This window comes from Antrostomus carolinensis, unplaced genomic scaffold (assembly GCF_000700745.2).
Source record: "Antrostomus carolinensis isolate BGI_N321 unplaced genomic scaffold, ASM70074v2 scaffold28096, whole genome shotgun sequence".
NCBI classification, from domain to species: Eukaryota; Metazoa; Chordata; class Aves; order Caprimulgiformes; family Caprimulgidae; genus Antrostomus; species Antrostomus carolinensis.
The window spans coordinates 60,776-83,404 of NW_010322953.1; the positions used below are offsets into that span (position 1 = coordinate 60,776).

At 47.1% G+C, this 22,629-nt stretch overlaps 1 protein-coding gene across 1 annotated transcript in view; it reads right to left on the bottom strand.

The window, feature by feature from the left end:
- PPIP5K1 (diphosphoinositol pentakisphosphate kinase 1) overlaps positions 1-20,895 on the bottom strand; it is a 41,858-nt gene extending 20,963 nt beyond the window's left edge. Inside the window, exons 1-24 of the mRNA XM_029085570.1 lie at positions 20,749-20,895; positions 18,982-19,177; positions 18,799-18,889; positions 17,726-17,811; positions 17,336-17,490; positions 16,228-16,329; positions 15,820-15,981; positions 14,918-15,039; positions 14,368-14,469; positions 13,024-13,110; positions 12,512-12,587; positions 11,887-11,996; positions 10,828-10,913; positions 10,295-10,423; positions 8,786-8,907; positions 7,833-8,015; positions 6,785-6,926; positions 5,931-6,154; positions 4,845-4,972; positions 4,247-4,361; positions 2,718-2,825; positions 1,338-1,454; positions 839-1,003; positions 325-415 (exon numbers count right to left, since the gene is read on the bottom strand). Of these exons, the coding sequence (XP_028941403.1) occupies positions 325-415; positions 839-1,003; positions 1,338-1,454; positions 2,718-2,825; positions 4,247-4,361; positions 4,845-4,972; positions 5,931-6,154; positions 6,785-6,926; positions 7,833-8,015; positions 8,786-8,907; positions 10,295-10,423; positions 10,828-10,913; positions 11,887-11,996; positions 12,512-12,587; positions 13,024-13,110; positions 14,368-14,469; positions 14,918-15,039; positions 15,820-15,981; positions 16,228-16,329; positions 17,336-17,490; positions 17,726-17,811; positions 18,799-18,889; positions 18,982-19,177; positions 20,749-20,895 (3,046 nt within the window). The remainder of the gene's footprint in view (positions 1-324; positions 416-838; positions 1,004-1,337; positions 1,455-2,717; positions 2,826-4,246; positions 4,362-4,844; positions 4,973-5,930; positions 6,155-6,784; positions 6,927-7,832; positions 8,016-8,785; positions 8,908-10,294; positions 10,424-10,827; positions 10,914-11,886; positions 11,997-12,511; positions 12,588-13,023; positions 13,111-14,367; positions 14,470-14,917; positions 15,040-15,819; positions 15,982-16,227; positions 16,330-17,335; positions 17,491-17,725; positions 17,812-18,798; positions 18,890-18,981; positions 19,178-20,748) is intronic.
- Between the last annotated feature and the right edge of the window lie 1,734 nt (positions 20,896-22,629).

Genomic DNA, 22,629 nt, shown 5'->3' on the forward strand with positions numbered 1-22,629 from the left:
GTTCAGAAAAAGGTATAACAAATGATAGCAACATGGAACCAGAAGGCCAACCTGCAAGTACGCAGCGTGCTTTGTTGCTCCCATACTACAAAGGATGAAAAGTGCATCTTCTGTTGCTAGAAGTTGAAGGAGAAGATCATACACAAAAGGAAATACAATAAGATAGTCTCTACAGTGGTCTAAACATTAACACTAAAAAAAGACACAATACACACAGAGACATAGAAGGAACTTAAGCCAGATGTACATGTGGAGAGACAGACAGATGCCCACAGAAATACAGAGGTACAGGTCAGCAGGCTGGTTACAGGTCAAGTACAGTACCTAAGCCACTTTGCTTCATCTCAGAAGACTGCCTGGAGTAAGTGCTGAAGAGACGATAACCTCCTGATTTGGAAGAAGATTCAGATAGCACCTGAAAAAACAGATAGTATAATCAGTGTTGTGCTCTAAGTTACTCACTGGTCTCAAAAGCCTTTCTACATGAATTGAAGGTAAAGAAAAGTATGTCCCTTCCTTAAAAATCCCAATTTTCAATAAGCATACAGTACTCACATGCAGTCTCATTGCTGGTTAAGCACGTAATCCAAATAATCTTTGTGTTTCTCAAGCATTTCCTTGCTTTTCCTCATCTATACCTCTGACCTGTGTTCCCTCTGTCCTTCCTCAATGAGGAGGAGTTTGGGAGGTCTACCTTCCAAAAAAATCCCTCTTTAACTTCTGCAGTTCCTTTCCCAGAATCAACCCAGACTCTAGCACATTAAAAGGAATGCCAGGAAACCAAAACCAATTAAAAGACCTTCATTAGAACAACCAAGGGCACCCATCACATTGTTACCTCCATGGACCCTGTCTTCCGGTTCCTGATCAGCGGTGATCTTCGATGAATGCTGACCAGCTCAGAAGCGTGCGGAGACCTTTGCTGCGCACGGTCTGGCTCATCGATGCCCTTCTCTTTGGAGAGGTCCTCCAGGCTGCCTTGGTCTGCTTTCTTGTCCTCATTCTGCAGTAAGGAAACATTGACGCCTACAGGCACGTGGCCTTCGCAAGCACTGCCCAGGCACTGACTCCAGCCTGGGGTCTCCCAGCTCTGCCGAGCTCAGGAGGACACCAGACAAGCTCAGAGCCTGCCCTGACAAACCCTCGGGGTTAGGCAGGGAACGTAACCGGCTAACAGCACGCAGGCATGAGGGAAAGGTCAGAGGAAAATCTGCTGCTGGAGACTGGACAGCGGCAGAGCCTGGCAGAGCAGCAAGGTGCCTGGTGGGCCCACACTCGCCTCGCCACGTCCGCAGCGGGCAGGGCAGCCCATGTCCCTGCCCAGGCAGTGTGCTCACCTCCGCGGAGGCAGGTCGAAAGCCAAACCCCGTGGGCACGTTTCTGTCTTCCTCGCAGCCCTTCACGCCAGGGCTGAAATGCAGCTCCACATGGAAACGCTCTTCAGAAGAGGGGTCCTGTGAACACAAGACACAGGGGATAAGTAAATAAATAAAAATCAGTCCCACTGGCAGCACAGGCCATGGTCTGGACCTGGGCCACCCTATCATGCCAGTGCAGCACACATCCCAAGCACATCCTTTTGGGAGGAAAGCAGAAGCAACAAGAAACCACAAACGTAATGGCTCTAGGTTTGTCTCATCCAAAAGGACAGCCCTTATTAGCACAAAGCTGAGGCATTCAAATTGTTGTTATTTTGTGACAACAGCGACCAGAGGACCAAAGCAGAATTAGGCTATATGTGCGTGTATATATATATATATACACACACAAACCTAAAACATAGCCCCTTCTGATCCACTCCTGTTGCAAAACCAGCACACACTGGGGCAGGGAAAAGTTGGTTCCTTCCTGGACCTCTAGTCGGGTTGTTCCAAGATTTAAGTAACTGTCTCTAATATTAATTTTTTATTTTTTTCTTTAAAGGAAGCTACAACTTTTACAGTATCTGGCACTTATGATGTAAAACTAAAAGTTTTACCACCTCTACTTACTAACAGATTTACACTGCTCCTGATAACTCTATGTGGACTTTTTTTTTTTCTTTGACAAACAGCACTAGGAAATATTTCACTTCTACCATTAGAACCCCACATCAGCTCTGTGAATACAAGATTCTAACTCTATAGCGTATGGAGCAAAGGGACTGCTCCCCTCACCCACTACAACCTCCTGCAGTCACAGGACCTGGGATTCAATTTGGTGACAAACCAACTTACAGTCATCATCATCAGCTTCCACATTCTGACTGTTTTTTAAATTATTCTCTTTGCTTCATGAAAATATCAGTATATACTTCCCTAACTATATCAGTGTATTTTTAAAATTAAAAATGTTTACAAATGTGGAACCAATATAAACATATTTGGAAAAACCTGCCAAATATAATTTCATTTTATTTATTTTTTCGTACTGTTCATTTGTAATTAAGAAACAGTTAATTATTTTGCATTAGGACATGCTTTAAAATAGATAGTATCTGATTACTTAAGTTTGCTATTACTGCTCAGGGTGGCATTCCACTTACACGTCATAAGCATTAACTGGGTCACTGCCTCCCACCTGAAAATTAAAAACTAGCAGTTGTGTTAATGATCCGTCCACCTTTATTCACAAGCAGAGAAAGCTGAGGTTACAGACTTCCCAGCTGAACTCATCTCTTGGGGACTGTGCCTTGCATCATGACAGGAAGGATTTTATCCTACAGCTATATCCCTCACCTTGTTGTTGTCCTCGTAGAGCATGATAACAATCTGGGTCATGTAGTTCAGCTCTGAGATAGCACTCAAATAGTCCATGGCTCTCTTCCACTGCTGGTCTTTGTTTTCCTGATATATACACATAAACAGTCGCATGGAATAAGCAACAGCAGACACCTTGCAGCATTCAGTGAAATGGGTCTGAGAGGGTTTGTCTCTCCACAAATAACAACATTGTCAGGACAAGAAACACCTTGCTTCACTCGTATGAAGAGAGATGACCTTGCAATGAGCGCAGGGTGCTTACAGTAAGGAGCAACTGCATAGAGGGACACTACAGCTGCCCGTACAATCCACGTGCGGATCTGAGCACATCCAGCTGCAAGCCCCCTGTGCCATGCTGACTGGAGGAGAGCATGACCCACAGCAGGTTCCCAAACACAGTCATTCTCAAAAAGTGGCCTACAGCATGGAATATTTTAATGAAATATCAAAAAAGTCCCAGGGGATGAACTTGTGCTCAATAAGGGACCAAGTGAAGCTGCTTTTACACAACGCTGAACGGAAAGTCTACAGAGCCTCGCTGGACCCTTGGCCCCCGCAAGGCAGGGCAGCCCACCCCTCACTGCTAGGGAATGGCTGCACCTGAAGTGCCACTCATACTGCTGTGGAGCATCTCACCACCTTGATGGACAGGAAGTGAACCCCATGAGTACAGAGGAACCCAGATGCAGTCTAATATCCCTGCGCTGGCAACAAAGCATCCTCTGACACTCAAGTTGGGGAATAAAGTAGCATCTTATTCAGTGAGCGAATCAGAAGTACTTGCATAATCACTGCCTACAGATACACTGAGCTTCCACAGACATCAGAAATCCTGCCTGCTAAGCAAGGCATTTCAGAACACCATGCTTAAAAATGGGAAGATAAATCAAAGAGCCTCTCAAGAAGTCTAAAGCAGAGCTTTTCTCAGAGTCTGCATGCCAATTCCTTCAGGAGGCAGGTTATGAGAGCAAGTGAAGGTTGAATCGGATGAGTTAGTCCCCTAAAAATGTGTAATCTGTCCCTCTGGTAGAGAGTACCCCTTACAATTGCGACCTCAAGTCACTTCCTCTGTAAGCAAATTGATTTTTTTTACTTAGAATTGACAGAAAGTCACTAATAATAGGGCCAAGCTATTGAAATAAAGGGTTGAAGGAAGCAGGAAGAGAGAAATTCCCTCATCGCCATTGCCTCATACTGCTATCCTCCTACACAGGTAGGTGGTCTCCTCATCTGAAACCAGCAGGACAGCTCTTGGAGAAAGCATGCCTCTGTACAAGCAAGGCAGGCAGCATCAGGGCTGAGGAAGAACAATCCTCCTACATGCCAGAAAGGCAGGAAGCTGCAGCATGCAAACACAGCAGAGATGGAGTCTGCCATCCCGATACACATCATTCCTGGGGGAGCTGGCTAGGGGGGCAACCTACAAACATACATGGTCCACCGTGGAAAGGGTCACTGAAAAAAAGCAGGGAGGCTTACTCTGTGAGCATTGCTGGGACACTTACATCCAGGAGCCCCCCATAGCGGAAGATACTGAGCAGAGAGTGCACATGGCTCTCACTGGTGAAGTAGAGACGTGTCCGAACGTGGCGACCAGGTGACAGAACTCCTCTTGAGTACCTAAACCAAAATCAGCCCAGTGTTACTCAGAGCCTGCCAATGAATTGCCATCTATCACACAGCAGCATTTCTGCACACTTAACAGAACAAGGAACTGTCAAAGAGCAGAAGGAACAGAACAAACAGTGAGAGCACTGGGCACAGAAGCAGCAAGTTTTGTGGTATCCTAATGGAGACACATGGTGGGGCAGAGGTGGCCTCATCATACTAGCACTTGCTCCTTGCAGAGACAGGGATGAAGGCACCACCATCCAACTACAATGGGTTTAAGGTTCTGTGGCACCACGCTCCCACTCAGCAATCTCAATGTGCCTTTCCATTTCCCTTCCAGTTCTAGGAGCACAAACATGCCTCCCTCTTTGTGTGTCCTTCAGTGTACGTTCAGCGACTCCTTCCACACCAGTACACTCTTCTGGTGTGGGTCCCACACACTGCTCCAAAGCTGCCCTCCCCACCAGCAGCAGCATGCAGCACAATCCTTACAAGGGGTGTAGCTTGTTGACAGACTCATCTTCATGAGTTCTCTGCAGGTCCAACTGGATCTTTTTAACGAGAGGAAGACAAAAGCCAATAGCAATCTCCAGTTTCTCCTCCTTATTAATCCCATATTCCTGCAGGAACAAAACAATAGATACCCTTGAGCCCTGGCTCTTTGCCACATCCTCACATGAAAGGAGACCCAACAGTCCTGTCTGCAAGCACCCCTACAGTTAAGCAAGGACAGAAAGAGAAATGTCACTCAGTACCTCTTTTTTTTTTTGTCCTCCACACATTTCAGAGGGTAACAGACAGAGACCCCTCCAAGAATCCCCATCTGTCTAGACATGACTGTCAGTAATCTTCCAACAGCTGAGAGGCACAAGTACCGTCACAGAATCTCCTCTCACAACACACAAACTTATACCCTGACCTGGCATGAGCATTAATGCAACAACTGTTACTTGCAAAGATAACACTTGAAGTGCTGTGCTGGAAACAGCCAAACTGCTATTCTCATCAGGAACACTGAAAAAGTTTAGAAGACCACTTCTGCTCTACACAGGCACAAGTGCGACTGGACCTTGCTGGTAGAAGCTCATCCCACATAAACAAAGCATTTCTGCCAGAAGTGTGACAGAACAACAGTGAATACAGAGATCCATTGTGTGTGGCCCTCCTTTCCCCTCCCAGGTTCAGGGTATAAACTTTGTGAGAAGCAAGCCAAATTTGCAAACTGAACAAGTTCTAGTCTGACAAGAATAACAAACCCACCAGAACAAATCTCTCTTCCCCTGTACAATCTTGTATGTGGAGAACAGGATGTTGCTACAGCACACACACACAGCTGGAAGCTGTGCTATAATGCACTACGATGAACATGGAAAAGCTGCTGTGCCAGCTGTTCATTATTCTGACGCTGTCAGAATCCTCATCCAGGAAGCAAGCCCTTATACAAACACTAAGAGATGTATCTGAGAAATACCAGATACTCTGCCTTGAGAGTTAACGTGCAAGAGAATCGAGAAGAAACAGGGAAAGGGTCAGAAAATGACACCACAGACATAGCCACACAGGTAGGACAGGCTGTACCTGGGGTATGATCACATCTGCCAGGGCTTTGGAGAGTTTGAAGAGTTCAGCTGTGCCTTCCAGCTTCAGTGCACAGTTGTGTTGTACATCATACTTGATGCAGTCATAGATATCAGGGATCTTGCTGATGTCGTAACGCCCATTCTTCATGCGGAAATCTCGCTCCAGCTTACTCCAGCGTTGCAGCATCAGTTCTAAAGTCTCACTGTGGTACAGCTGCAGGTCTGAACAGCAGAGAACACCAAACCACATTCACATCCTGACTACTTTTACACAGACCCCTGATTTCTCCCAGCACAGAAGGGCTCTGATTATTATGTGACCCACAGGAATTTTAGACTGGAAAAGCCACTGCATCTGTTGCACAAAGTTTTAACCTGCAGCAATAAGCTACTTCCAAAACACTTGAGAAAATGGAAACTGCTTGCCTGTTGGCTTATGTCTGCTATAAATCATGTGACATGTCCCACAAATGCCTTTTTAAAACCCCTGCACTGTTATTAGGAAAAGTTCCTAGAGATGAGCGAACAGTGACTGAAAAACTTGCTGTTTATAGGATTGAGTTCCCTGCGAGAAAATGCTTGAAAAAATCAGGCATATCTGTCCAGGCTATGGTGCTGCTGTTCACATTCACTCTAAAGCCCAGGTGCACCTATCTTCTCCTTTACATTACAGCTTTCTTTAACAGTAGTTGAAAGTGGAATAGGAGCCTTCTACATCAATAGCACATACAGAACTTCACTTTAGAATTTCTTTGCTACAAACATAAACATAAACCATAGTGGTGGTTGGGGGCTCTGAAGATGTAACAATAAATGAATCTGCTTCAGACCCTTTCCAGTTCTGATGCTCACCTGCAGATTTTGGGTCTTCCAGACGTTTTTGTATCTGGGATGTGAGATTCTCAATCAAGGTGAACACCTGATTACAGACCTCTACTGGGTTCTGGATAAATGTCATGGAATTGAGCAGAGAAGCACTGCCTGTAGGTGCTAGCTGAGAGAAGATACCAGTAGAGATTAGTTAGTAGCTTTAAAAACTCAGAACAGAACACAGAATGTCTGCTTTTTGCAGCTGTACCTCTTTCTGATTAGGTACAAAAGTTGTGCTCCTAGCTGAGCATAATAAGCTGGTCTATTCCTAGGGGTAGTTAGGCATGTTTTAAAAACTTCCTCAGGACTAAACTCAGAGGGATCAGACCTCCCTCTACCTATAGTATTCACTGTTGTCTCGCTTTGCTTCTGTGCTTGAGCAGAGGACTTTGTAGGAGTTTTAAGTAGTTCTTTGAGGTGATAAATGCGTTCCTTAATGGTAATGGATTTCAGTCCAGCAATCAGATCTCAGAGTCTGGGAAAACAGTGTTTTGGGTACTTGTCAGAGAAGCAGCTACAGTTCTTTTATGGGCTGCTGTGCTGGATGCAGCCCACGCTCTCTGCTCTGCAGTTATCAGACACCAGTAGGACCACAAAAAGGTTTATATCCAAAAGATCTGTTCACACATGCACAGATCTAGAATCTGGCAAGGTATACTCTCTGTCCACCACAACTGGGATTGTTCTGGGCAGCATGCTGTAAAACCACAAGAACTATTCTTTCAACACACCCACGAGAATAAAATGCATTGGGATTTCTAAAGGGAGAGGAAGGTACCATGATGGTCCTTGAAGGGAACAGTGGAGCAACACTGTGGATTTTCACTTGGAGAAGGGCAGGGGATATTACCCTCCCAAAAAGCTTCCCTCTCCCTTCCTAAGTTCTGTTTATATCCTGTAACTTTGACCAGCATTGATCTCAGACTACAAAACTACTGTTCACATAGAAGCAGTCTTCACATCAAACCACTGGAGCAATGCTGTTCTCCTTCCAGACACAGGAAGCAATAAAGCCACATAGGTGCCTTACCTTTTCATAATCCTCTTCACAGAACTCAGCATCCTTCTGCATAATTTCATGCAGTCGTGCCTTCACTCTGTGTTGACAGCTGCTAAGGGAATCACTGTCACTGTCCAGGAGACCGTTCATATTGGCACTTTTCACCATTTGCACCAGGATGGGGGTCAGCTCTCCTTCGAGGGCCAGCAGACCCTAAAGCAACACAGGACAAGATTTCTGTTATGTGCAACCCCAGCAACATACATTTCTGGTAGTTTCACGGCCAGCCTTCAGTCAGCTTGACTGAAATCTCAACTGTCCTTGAAGAGCACTTTTACAGCAACAGCACCTACAGTCACTAGTGACTCTGGCATGTTTCTAGAGCTATCTGAAGCAAAAGGCCAGCTCTGCCTGCAGCAGCCCCAGATTTGTCTGGGCAATTGTTGAGCAGCCAATTCAGTTTGCTGGAAAACATTGATACAGCAGAGGCTCTGAAGAACATCCAAGGTCACCACTTGATTTCCCTTGGCTCAAGCTTTAATTGCAGATGAACCTGTCTTCTCCCCAACCCCCACTCCACACTGCATCAAAGACATTTCATTCCCCTTTTAAATCCAGCAGTCAGGGAAAAACCCCTCTGGCTGGGCAGTCATCCAAGAAACTCATTTTGTAGGCAATTAATACTCAGCAACAATTTTGATGTGCTCTAACATCGAACACCAGCAATACCCCATGTAATTCCTTCTCTGGTCACAGTCCTATCTGGGACAGGATACTAAAGGTAATGTACATGTGCAGCTACACTGGATTTCCACTACCGCCCCAAACATTCGCTATTAGCATATTGTACCACCGTCCTCCCAACAGAGAGGGGGAAGCTCCTGAGACATCTCCTTCCTCATCACCAGAAGCTTTCCTTTAGAACTGGCATATTCCAAGACTAATATAGCAGAACTAACAGATGCCCAAAGGAGAGGAAGGACCTTTGCAAAAGCTGCTGCTGTCATCTGAACTCGTCCCTCATCTGAGGCATAGATCTTGAGATCATGACGGTAGGTGCTGTGCAGCCTGAGCAAGCCACATCCAGGGAAACCAGCGTAATCACCTGTAACAGAGAACCAATTCAAAATTAATATTCTGACACCTGCAAAACTATCAGCAGAATACACTGCTTTAGACAACAAACTTTATTGTAGTAACAAAGTTATGTAGAGAATTAATCACTTTCATAGCCAGCCTTTAGGCTGCTCCAAAACAGACAGTTCTCACCATACATGATGGCTTTGCTTAACTTGGGAAAGTTCATTTTGAGGAAAAAAGTTAACATTCACCAGTCAAGTCTGATGTTGCCCAAAGTCTGCAGCAGCTCTCTCTGAACAGTCTGTAATTGTTTGGCTAAACTGAATACTCCTGCGTAGAATAAAGATACACAAAAAACCCCTGCCTTCTCCTACTCGTTCTCTGCACAAGAGCAGGTTCTGCTGCCATCAGAACTGCAGGCAGAGCTATTCAGTAGGGAGGCACGTGGCTTCCAGAGCACGTCCTGTAGAGCTACAATTATCTTGCGGCACAAAATCCAGTTTATTTATGCCGGCTGAGTCAGCCACAGGAGTCAGATCAGTAACGGAAGAAAGCAACTCGTGCAGCTCTTGCGTCTGACCCTCCAAAGACAGTGCAGCGGTGACTAATTTGCTGCTGCCTGGAATCCTACGACGATTTTGCACAGTACCCAGTCACACTGCATGAAAAGATGGGAAAACTGCTCCCAGCTTTGAGCTCACAACTCAGAGAAAAACTCTGCTGAACAAGGACAGACACCAGCCAGAAGTCAGCTGTATATCTGGACAAAGCTGCCACGTACCAACTGCTACCCAGGAACTGTAACACAGCATCTCACTGCAAAATAAGGTCCCCCTCTCTCCATGAATGACCTCGTGATGCGTAAGTCTCCAAAGCCATGATTCAGAAGGACTGAAGTCACCTTGTACATGCTCAGACTGAGCTCAATGGTGAGCAAGAGGGCAGCCACTCAGTGCTCACCAGATAAAGAGCAGTCAGCTCAGAACTGGTGTAGACCACACCGAGGGCTCAGCCCAGCTTGCTGGTAACTGCACTCCACTTGACCAGAGCTCTGCACAGGTCTCTCCTCTCAGGTTTTCGCTCATTACGCTGCAATCTACTCCCTGTATTTCCACTGGAATTGCCTCTGCTGCACACTGTCTTCTGGTCTCCCCAGTCTCTTGTCCATGTCAGTGGCTGATTCTCTCAGCTCTGGGCTTCAGAGATCCACAACAGCACCAGTGAGTCCCCAGCCTTTCTAACTCACCATGCCAATCTTCAAGAATGGCACACAGGCCTTGTTATGATCTTTTGTCCACTACCACTCCTCCTCCCCTGTACTCCCCGTGCACTGACAGTCTGCTCTACTTACTGGCACTTTGCAGTAAGCAACACCACATGCACCCCATTTTCTCACCTTTTGGAAAGCTTACCTTGGCCACCAGGGTACATACAGCGAAAGGCTCGCCCCAGTTCTTCTGCCTGGACTCTTCCAGCTGGTGTCAGCTCTCCACCCCACTTAAGCACCAGGAGAAGGGACGGGGAAGACTCTCGGTGAGCTTCTAGGAAACAAACAGGTACTCACTACATCAGATGTCAAAGGTGAGCTTGCAGGGGGAGAGGAGGGGAGGAAGAAGTGGTTGTCATCAACACCTTGCAAAGCATTTTCAACACAAGCCTGACCCAAAATCCCCAGGAACTAAACCAGCAAGTACGAAATTAAGAGTCACTACTTTCTGAAGGTGTAGGCTGAAATTCATGAGAGCAGACTCATAAGCCCTGTGGCACCATCCCAGGTATACTGGTACTATATTATTTATCACTCCAACCCTTCATATGATATGAGCAAAGATAAGATAAGGGTCACTTCGCTTGCATGTCCAGAGGTCTATATAGGGTAGGATGGCTGCACACACTCTTGAACACCAGGCTTTAAGCTCATGGCAGCAACATCAGGTTTCTTTACCTTCATCTTCACTTGCAGCTTTTGGATGTCCATGAGGCAGATAGGTCAACTGCACCTTACGGTTAATGCCAGAAAAATGTCCATACCTGTCACAAGGAGAGGGAGGAAAAAACCAAATTAACTTTCCCCACCCTTTGCCCAGAGGTCCTTAGGCAGCACACAGCATAAATACAGCACAGGCAGGAGACTTTCGGCTGCAAGACCAATTGCCAAGGAACATGAACATTTTTGCCAGCTATCTGTTACTTGGCACACACTCCCAAAAAAAACCAAACCCCACCAAATGAAATTCAAAGATCCATTTACTTGCCTGCTCTTCAGCTGACAGTACTCTGTGCTCTCATAGCCCACTGGGGCTTTAATCAAACTTAGTTAATTTCTATCTACATCTTTAACAAGTGAATTAATGGGATCACAGAAAAAGAAAAAAACAACAAACAAACCAAACAACCTGACAGCTACTCTAAGGATAATCACATCTCTAATGAGCAGAAAGAGCAGGGGAAGGGTTCATGGCAAAAATTCATCCACAGACACTGCCTGTGCACGCCACAGTGAACTACGGTTCTGAGAGAAACCCTCCTTTCGTTTCTAAGATGCCAACACCACCATATTGTATTTTATCGCTGCTGTACGAAACCCAAGGGGACACAAACATCTTTTCATGTTTTCCAAGCTCCTTTTTGTTAAACTTCTGGCAACAGAACAGCCTTATTTAAAACAAGGTTTGTTCCAAATTTATCAAAATTATTCATATCAATGTGGTCCATACAGGACTCCAGTTCCCCTCCCGCAGCAAAGGAAGCTCAGTTTTGTCTCAAACTGTTTAACCAAAACACAGACACACTTGTATCAAGAATCATCAGTGGTTTTGATGCCAAGGAGAAAACATTAAGAGCATGGCACCTTTCATGTAGAGATGCTAAGAGGGGATGGAGGAGACTCTGACCTCTGGGGAGCCAGCTGGCCAGGACACCAACAGCACAGCTTATTTCCACATTGCATGCTGACCCGCAGCTCTGAGACAAACTCATGGTGCCCCAGGATATGACCTCTTACATCCCCAAGTCGCTCTTCAGCTGTTCCAGTTTGGATTTCCTCTCCTCAATCTCACAATCACTGTGGGTTCCCAGTTCCACCACAAGCTGCCGAGCAATGTCCAGCACTTCCTGTAGGAGAGCAGAGAGTCTCAAGGACCCAGCAATTCTGCCTCAGACACTGTACTCTTGCAAGGTCTCCAGATGGCTTCACCCAGCATCAGCTCCACATACACACTCAGAGACACAATCTCGTAAGACACAACTCAGGCAGGACAAACTTCACACTGCAGTTTGTGCCAACCTCACCCCGTGCACCAGCCCCGTTCAGAACCAAGCAGGTGCCTCCAACTGCCCCACTCCCTAGTGTGGACTCATCTTTCTCCAGACACAACCACAACAGATGGGTAAGCTGCACCAGATCATCTCCATCCTACAGACTTCACATCAGCCAGGAACAGTTTCCACTCCACTCTCCTGCTGTCACCCTGCTGAGCACGCATGGGGTGGGGGAACAAGAACGGGAGCATCTGTGTGACAGACAGTTGCTCTTTTGAGGGTTTCCACCCTCCCAAAGAATTGCCTCACACTGGGATCTGTATTACCTGCATCTCCCACGCAGTAACCTCAGAGAGGACTCTCCTCACCTGTAGCTGCTCTGGTTTCTTCAGCTTCAACTTCCCTGTCTTGTAGCCATCATATTTCTCAAATAAGTGAAAGAACCTAAACAGACAACAAAAACCAGGATCCATTTTCTGCTATTTCAAGGACTGTCATCCCTACATATGCATTCACACTCTGTTCTTCAGGGAGAACCAGCAGGCCTTCTGGCTCATTTCTGTGCTTCAGAAATTCTAAAAAAAAGTGTTTCAGACGCAGGTACAAAAAGGAAGTAGTCACTAGCTTCCCATTTTGTGGGGCACTTCCCTTTGTAGCACCTATCAGACCTCCACTCTTTCTTCCAGTGTCCACACAGAAGGTATCAGGATCCTTATGGGGAAAGGGGGCTCCCTCAACTGGGCAGAAAGCATTTGATGGAATGGAGTCAGTAAAAAGCACTGCCTCCCACACACTCAGCCCTTCTGCTCCTCCTCTGGATTCAGAAAACGGGCCCTCCTGCCTTCCCAGCAGCACAGCATCTTCTTGCCTTGACTCTTACCGGGCGTGCTTAACTTCCATCTTCATCTTCTGCTTTGGTGTGCGATCTCCGTGCCGGATGACTGCAATAACACAACGAAGTTCCATCCTGGAGAAACACAAGATACATCTGACAAATGTGCCCCTACACTCCAGAACTGCCACCAGAAAGTAGTTTCCCATTGTTCTTTCAGTTCCATCCTTTTGACAGCTGCTTTCCTCATCAGTGGCAGAGCTTCTCCCAGACTAAACCAGGCACAAGGGCCAAGGCTGTAAAAGCAATCAAAGTACTGCAGACACTACCAGGTCATCTGGCTTCCTATCAGGGAAAAGCACCACAGTACCACAATATGACAGGCAGAACCACATCCGCAGCAGAAAGGACCAGGCTGGATGGTACAGAATCTGCAGAAACAGCATTTTGAATTGTGCCAAGCTTGTTTTCATGCCCAACTTGTGTCATGCTCATAGGACCACTTAGAAAGACCCAGGAAAAAACAACCTGGTTCAGAAGAATGGTCACACAGCTGCAGCTGGGGTCCTGTCTTTGAGCAATCAATAAGAGCTGTACACAGAAAGATCCCACCTGCAGGAACCAGTGGTTAGGCTGGCTCATTTTGGAAAGGCTACATGAGTTTGCTTTTTCAGATACTATAAGATCCAACTATTACTTACAGGATCCCAGAGAAATGGGGATCAATTCTATCAGTCTCATTGTCACAAGGCATCATTGAAGCCAGCAGTCCCGTGAGCTGTGCACTGTCTGTTTGCCAGCTTTTTCCAGATGATCACAGGGTAAAGGCAGGATGAATACATACTCTCAATCTGACTTTTCTGCAGCACCTACTTTGTTCACTTCATACAAGTGTACAAGTGTGCCGAGGATCACAAAGAAAATTTTGCCTTTGGTCTTTTAGCCTTATGTCATGGAAAACTATTAAGGCCAACAGTATCAAATGAGGGTCTGCCAAGAGTACAGGTAACATGAGTACTTCAGCTAATTGTTTTCCACCCATTTCACTGGCAGCTCAACATGCATTTTCTCACAGCACCGAGTCAGCTACATGCCCTAATCAGTTTCCTGTGGTGATCAAGAATTTGGGCCTTCTGAAAGCCACGTGAGCAGTTTCTGTAATTGCTTCAATGACTGCTCGTCTGCGTTCATCAAACCTATGACTAGTTTACCAGCTATCACCCTTTTCGTGTACATGGCTAAGCCTTTCCACAGGTATTTCTGGGTTGCAACCAACAGCACAGCTGGAGAACTGCATGCTACTGGGTGATGCCTGTTCCTTGGACAGGGTTTGCACTTTGTCCCTCATGTAGCCACCACCAGCACTCTTTTGAGAAGATGGCAGGTACTCACATGGTGCCTGAAGTTGTGGGGACAATGGGAATGTCTTCAGCCTCTGTTGGGATGGACCAGGGGATATGAAACTGGGGAGCCAATTCCCGCATAATTATATTTCTGGAAGAAATTAGAATACAAAACTCAACAGAAATACCATTCCCTTGGCTCTCCACCTCCTCCTTAGTGATCCAGCTGAAAGATTTAAAGAGGGCCATAGAATTTCTCCTCACCTTCCTCACAGAGACATCTATCACACCATGGGCTAGTTCGGGCACCCCAATTTCCCTCACTTCACCAATACTGCACAGCTGGACTTAGCATCCAGTGAAAAGTCCTGTGAGATACATCTAGCTGTAGACAAAGACAGCAAATGCCAAGGCAGGCAGGAGCTCCAGGGGCTAAAAATAATGAGCCCATTCCTCCCAGAGCAAAACTTTCACCTGTTGAACATATGTCCCCATATGAACCACCTGCAGACTTCCCCGACATACTGATCAGGACTCCACACTCATTTTACTTTGCCAAGAGTTATCTCACCCACTGTCGAAACTTGGATTATACATACCCAAGGATTTTGGCACAGTCATCATAATACTTCATAGAGTTCTTCACAAAACTGAAGCCGTTCACATCACAAACAAAAGAGTGGCCGTTTGCCCGCAGGAGGTCGAACCCACACACTGTTTGCTGCACGAGGAAACACAGGACACAGGACTCATAGGCAGACTGTGAGGGGGTGCGGCGAGGGGACGGCAGCTGCCCGGCCAAGTGGGGCGCACACGCAGACCCAGCCAGCATACGCTGCCCAGTTCAGCTCCGCTGGTGCTGCAGCCATCCTCCACTCTGAGCACACCTCGTGACGCTTGAAAAAGGGTGAAAATACAGCCACTAGCCAGCAGTAACAGGCCCTTCAGAGGAACCTTTACACACTCACAGATCTATCAAAGGTCTGACCCACAGGCCCCTGGATTAAGCTGTCAGGGCTGCCCCTCTACCTCCCAGAGCTCTAAAAACTTAAGACAGAGCAGCTCCCAGCTCTCCTGCTCTTGCCTCCAAATCCAACCATTTTGAACCGGACTGACACGTACAGACATTAAGTGGTGCAGGAAAAGACATTCATCACTATGTGGGAAAGGCCGCAAGGCAGAACGAGCCCACAACTGTATCAGCACGACTGCATCAGTTGCAGACTGCAGCAGGGGCAGGAACCAGAAGCCAAATGCAGCTTCTGCTGACATTGCTGAACATGTCACACAACCATACCTAGACTCACACACTTACTCTACCGACCTGTAAAATAGAACACAAATGTGCACCCAGCCAGCAGAGATGGCAACTGGCGTCAGGCGTGGAAGACCACCACACCAGAGACACATCGGGGTAACAGAGTTCAGGCTTTAACACTGACCAAGATTTGAAACAGACATTTGTGGAGCATCCTGCTTGCATAGGAGAGAAAACACAGACCTTAAAGGCTACACAGACTTTCCGGGCAACTAGTTTCTCCATGGCGGTCAGCATGACAGGGTAACGGATTTCCTTCCCTTCACTGTCCCGTTCAACCTTCCCATCCAAAGCAGGGGATTTGCGAGCCTCTGCATGAGCATAGTCTGGCCCAACAGTGTACACCTGGGAAGAGAAATAGTTACACCTGACACAACCACCTGGACTAACTGCAGCTCCCAGAAGGCACTTCTACTGCAGATACAGAGAGATGATGATCAGATGGTCTCATGCATTCCTCCTGTTGGGATCCAAGCTGCACAGTCAGCATCTCACAGCTTAAACAAACACTCCAGAATCTAAGCAGGACTGTCCAACCTTCAGCAATCCCAGGCCTGGAGAAGGAAGGAACTATTCCAGGCTTTTCCTTACCTTTACATCAGTGCCATCTGTAGGCATGAACTCCTCATAAATGTACGAGCCTGTCTTCCTCACGCTGCTCTCTGGTGAGTACACACTACTCCGGCTGCCAATCTGAAAGCACAGAATCAACACCTCAGAGAAGAGCATGAGGATCCTTTTCTTAGATGGACGAACAAAAAGCATAAATTTCATCCTATATGTAGAGAATGAGAGGAATGCCCCTCAGAACCCCCAGCTATTACAGCACACTTATTTATGGAGGAGAAAAGAGACTCCAAAATGCAGACAGTAGGTATGTCCTTCTCCAGGCTTTAAAGGGAAGGAAAGTTATTACAGACCATTAGGTTGGCTCCAATCACTGCAAGGACACGGAACAAAAAACAGTGGGTAAAGACCTAGAAAGTAAGCAGCCTAGCTAATAAGCAAATGACAAATAAATGATGACAGGTGATAATCACACCAATTTAACTTCCTTCTAGGACAGCTGATGGATCTTATGGACAGAGGATGATAATGTTTTCATTTTTAGTAAGGCTTTGGATACAGCCTCAAGTGGCATGCCTGTACGTTAGCTAAGGAAATAATTCTTTTAAGATTATTAATAGCAAATGTGTAACTGCTTGGAAAAAAAGATGCATCACAGCGATTAACTGTTCACTGACAGAGTGGAGGAAGTGAGTAAGGGCAGACTCCCTGTGGAGTCTAGGAATAAGTACTGCATTTATCACATCTGCAAGCTACACTAAGCTGAGAAGGGCAACAATGATGTTAAGAGGACAGGAACGTAAGGGGTTTTTTTTTAAAATCACCTTGATAGACTGAGGAAGTAAGATGGAAAAAACAGCATGCAACTAAACAAGGGGGAGAGTTCTCCATGACTGCTAGACAGGACACAGGTCAAACAGGATGGGGAAGGTGAAGTCAGCACTACCACTGAAACATGTCCTGCAATTTCCAGGTAGATGAGGTTGAACTAAAAGTCCCAAGAAGGTCTAGATTTCCCCAACACAAAACCTTCCTTTCCCTTTCACCTGCCCCAACACTCCCTCCTGAGGCCACAAGGGTCTCAGAGCCACAGATCTGTTGGCTCCAACACCAAAACAAGAGTCCTCCTCACCTTCCGAAAGAGCCGCTGGCTGCCCCCACCTGCTGATGTCGGGTAGTAAATATACACGTTATGGTCTTCAGCACTGACGGGCTTCTCTACAAATGGCTTTGGGAAAACAGCTCCATTTACCTCCACGTGGTCCTCTCCTTCCACCAAGTTGCACTCTGAAGACAAATGACAGCAGCAGCATGTTAGGAAAGGGTGAGACAGCCCTAGTGCAGAGCCAAAGCCCTTCAGTCCTGGCCAGTCAGTCAGTTTCGCTGTTGGGTGAAGACCCGCAAAAAACAACAGACTTGTGAATCAGGCCTCTTCAAGCCAATTATCAGTACCTGTTCTCTGCAGAATATCTCAAATAGTACAGAATGTGAAAATGGCTGTCAGCAGAGCCTGGACACTGACCTTCTGGTCTATCCGGGTCTCGATTGAGCACAGCATAGCGGGGCAAGTCTATTCCCTCTTCTTGAAGGATCCGATACACTTCACGCCTGTAGAGGACAGAAACACTGGAAATCAACAGAAGAGTCTAGAAGGTCCTCAGTACGTGCCAAGGGAGAGGCCTCACTCCCACTGATGAAGAACAAAGTCAAATGAACACAAAAAAGTCTCAAAACCAAGCACAAATACTCCTCAACACTTGTCCTCCAGATAAGACCCGCAGGCTATGGGGCATGCCTCAGTTCGGATAGAGATGTCCCGGAGTAAATCTCTACCTGGTCTAAATATGGATGCTCATTTACTAGCACATGCTCAAGCCACAGCAACACACCCAGCACACACCAGCTACCCCGATCTGCCCTCTCAAAGGGTGCCCTGTGACGCCAAGCTGCCCAACACCCAGGCCAGGCAGATGCAGCAGAGCCTCTCTTCATCCTGTGTCAGTCGGGAAACCACAATTCTTTCACCAGAGTCATACCCCAGGGGGCCTGTCAGCACCCACAGGAACACTGCTCACAGCCCACAGAGATGGCAGAGGGTTTGGGGTCTGGTATGAGCCCAACCCATTCACAGCCAAAGCAGTCTGGATGTATGCACTGAAGTATGTGACTGCTGGTGGCCTCTACCAAAAGCTGACTGAGAAGCCTCTTGAAGTCTCTGACCAACATACCCTCCTCAGACTCTGACCTGGCCTTGCTCCAATCTCTCTTCCAGAACCCCATGCCCCTACTTGGCTCTCCTACTCAGAGACTAGTCTTTTTGTCTTAGTCGTGGCAGTCTCGTTCCTTGAGACATCTAGCCATTCCTTACAAGACATCTGCGCCAGAAAATGAAACGTGTCTAGTCTTAGTGGTTTTACCCCCAAATTTATTTCCCTCCATGTTTGGGAGAAATAACCCCTAAAAGCCACTGCTAAGGTCCTCTTCCTTCCCATCTTACTCACTTACTTGTGGCCAGGAAGACCAAGTTTGCACAGCATGCTGGGGAGAGAAATCAAAGGAAGAGGGAAGGGGCTTTAGCGGATCACAGACACCTACCTGTCCTGGATATAATACTGCATATCAAGGTCATTAATCAGAAATGGCTTGCACAGCTTAGCATAAGCAACTGCTTTATCCAGGGGGAATCCTGAAATACAGGGCGGGGAGGGGGAAGGAGAATGAGTGGAAGCTCCCTTGCCCAGATCTCAAACAGGCTAAGGCCTGCCACAAGCTCTTTACCTTTGGAGTGGAACGATATTAGGCAGTCACAAGAGGGCCAGTTCTCCACTGGTTCATTCAGAATAACATCTTCCCCCATAATCACCACAGTGATATACTCAAACTTGCACAGACGCTCCAGAATCTGTGTCATGGGCTTTGACTTGGACTTTTTGGTCATAGCACAGATTCCAACCACAATCTGCCGTTCAGGTGGCTAAGGGAAGACAGAGATCAGTTTAGTACATGGTGAACTACTTCACTGAATTTAAACTATAACAGTGTAGAAATGCAGCAACATAGAACAAACAAGGGATTTTCTTCCAACCTTATGCACTCACAGCTCTTGCTAGACTCAAACCCATACACGCTTCCAACTCCCCCTGGGAGACACAAGATTAAGGAAGAGCCCAAAACAACCAATCCTTTGCCAGGTAGTACATACCTCCTCCTTTGACTGAGCACTAATCCAAAGGTCAAAAATAAATATCTGTCACTTGAAAAAGCACCAGAGGCTGGTACATCATGTTCTCTGGCCCATAACTCACCAACACAGTTGGTGGACTTAGGCAGGCTCAGAGAAGAGCCACAAATGTTTTATAGCAAAAAAAGTCCAGGCGCTCAGTCTGTTTGTCTTATCTGAGAGAAAATTAAGGGGAGATCACAACCGTAAGTCGCTATGAGTAGAAGAGAAACAGTATCCAAGGGCTCTTCCATATATCTGACAAAGGTACAACAAGATCCAGGGGGACAAAGTTAAGTTGAGTGAGTCAGGAGAGAAGGTGTGCATTTAAAAAGCTTCAATAACCGTAACAGAGGAACAGTCTGTGGTGGACTTTCCGTCACTATCTAGAAATCTCAGACTGGGTGTTTTCCTGACAGATTAATTCTGTCTCAAGCAAGATTAAATGCAGTGAGATCATCTGAAGTGATAGACACAGGACTGTGGGTTACCCAGCAAAAACAATTGTGGCTTCAAACTGTAAGCTGAGACTTTAGAAGTTACCGCAGTGACTTGGAAAGCCAAGGTTCCACAGCAAAAACAACATCTGGGCAGTGAAAGGGTTGCCAAATCCTTCACCACACCCAATAATAGCTCCTCACTAAGCATCAAGGTACACAACACTGCACGGGTTTGAAGGAAGCCCATGTGGGCTCCTAGGTCAACAATCCACTTGCAATGAAGGCTCAGGTACAGAGGCAATGGAAACAACCACTGCATTGGTGTACGGTCCCAGCAATTTGCACAGCCAGCGGCAATGTCCCTGCAGCATCCCAGTCCCACATGAAGAACAGCAAAGGTAACATTTGATAAAACACTGAATAGGGGCCAAAAGCAGTCAGGAGCTGGAGATCATTCTCCTTTCTGCATCCTGTTCCTGGAGGTTACAGAAAAGAGTAAATGCTTCCTTTCTGCAGACACACCTTTGCCCTTTTCACATATCCCAGAGTTTTCCTCAAAAATTTCCCTGGTGAAACAGAAAGGTTTACAGGAGCGTGAGGGTTAAGTTGCTAGGACAAAGAAATCTGCTGTTGTACCCGAAAAAGGTCTGCAAGCACAAAGGCTGTGACTTACTGCAGCATGAGGCAGCGAATATGGCAGCATGACAACGCAATACGTCCTGTCAGAAATGACACTGCCGTTCCCGACGGTTGTGCCACACAGCCTGGTGTCATGTTTTCTGAAGTCCCAACTGCCTGCGGCCTCAGCAGCAACTGCACAAACCCTGGCTGAGACTCGGGAATTCTGCACAAATGCTCCAACCCAGAACGCCAGGACCTCCTTACCGACTCCTCCTCTTCATCGTCTTCAAAGAAATCGGTTTCGTCCATCTTCATGTTTGATCCCAGAAAGTCAGTCTCATCATCCCTGGAACCGACAACAAACCTGGGAGTGGAGTTCTCTCCCTCACTGGAGGTCGTCAGGGACGACATTGCAGCTTCGGTGGCCGACCATCCCGCTCTGGAATCACAGCATGCAAAAAGGGACAGAGAAGGTCAGACGCAGGGCGAGCCAGGGGCCAGCTGCGCTGCTGAAGGCAGGTGATGGTGGGGAGGGCAGGGACTGATCTGGCATGAGTGAGCCCAGGGATGTGCTGCCCAGCACAAAAGGAGGGAGCAGGAAGAGACTCAAGAGGTGTGAGGGGATCCGGGATTCAGGACCATTTCAGACAGGCAGGTCCATTGTGCAGTTAACCCCTTTGCACTGACTGGGAAAGGGACAGTGGCACCGCCAGCGCTGGAATTGTGTAAACCTTACAATGATGCATGATCCAAGCCGCTGTCTAAATCCTGGAAGGGGACAGTGGACGCTCTCGCAGGCTCGTACACCCAAAGACACCAACTGGGACTCCAGAAGTTAGGATGAAGCTTAGGACAGTGACATTCCAATTGCCAATTTTCATCCTTTCAGCTCAAGAAGACCTGCAGTAACAGAAAGACCAGTTTGCGAGGTACATGAGTTTCCAGGGAGGAGGGAAAAGGAAGAAGTGACAACTCTTTGGCAGGGAAAGAGGACACAGAGGAAGCATCAGCAGAACTTTGGGTTGCAGGTCAAGGCTTCTGGGTTTGCAGGTTGGCTCCAGTTCATGCCGTGACCATGGAAGCCGATTATCGGGATACAAGCTACGCTTTATAAACGCCAGGGAAGCAGCGTGTCTTGCGCTGTCACCTACAATAGCAGCACTGTCTGCCGCAGAAGTGGCAGAGGTTGAACACACAGCACACGTGACCTGTGCACACCAAGGACACAGCTGTTCACCCCTGACCATAGCTGCACATACACAAATGTCAAGCAGTTGCCCTTTACTGTGTTTTCCCCAACTATAAAGCAGTGAAAAGCATTCCTCCCATGTAAGCAAGTGCAACCTTGAGAAGAGGATGTTGTGAACACCTCTTGTTATTAAGTACTTCCTAAAAATGGACATGAGACACTCTCTACTGCTGCTTCTCATGCTCTCATGTGATTCCCAGAATTCCCCAGACAGGGTTACCGTATTTGCTTCTCTTTTGAGCATGCTTTCCCTCACAGCCAGTACACTGCAGGAGACTACACTGCCACATACAGCTGCCAGTTCCCAGTCCTCCTTCTTCACAGAGCAGAGGAGGCACACTCAAACGCCATCCGTCCGCTGCCAGCATGGTTTCACAGTAGATGAGAATCCCCTCACCAGGAACAACGCAGGGAGATTGCCTTAATCCACTCGAGCAGCATGGGAACAGGCAAAAGAAACAAACACACAGAGAACAAACCAGCTGCGTGTGAAATCCCCTTGGAAATAAGGATAAAAATAAAGCATGCCTCCAGGCAGAAAGGCTGTGCATGCTCCCAGAAAGGACAGGAGAAGGACAAAGAGACCTAACAGGTAAGCGCTCAGAGAAAAAGCTGGAGCACAAGAGCCAGACAAGGTCCCACATCCATGCTACCAGGCAGTGGTTCAAGCCCATCAGTTACCACACCAGATCTACTGTGGGAGCCAACAACAACACAACAGAAACCAAGGAGGTGACACAGCAAGCCTGGACTTTGCACCTACCGCACCGAGAACAATCTCCTCCGCCTGACTCCCAGCTCACGCCAGTCTTCCACTGGTGCTCCAAGCCCAGTGCCACCAGCTCCCACACAAATCTTGAGGCAGAGTGTGCACCCGGCACAGCAAAGTGTCCCAA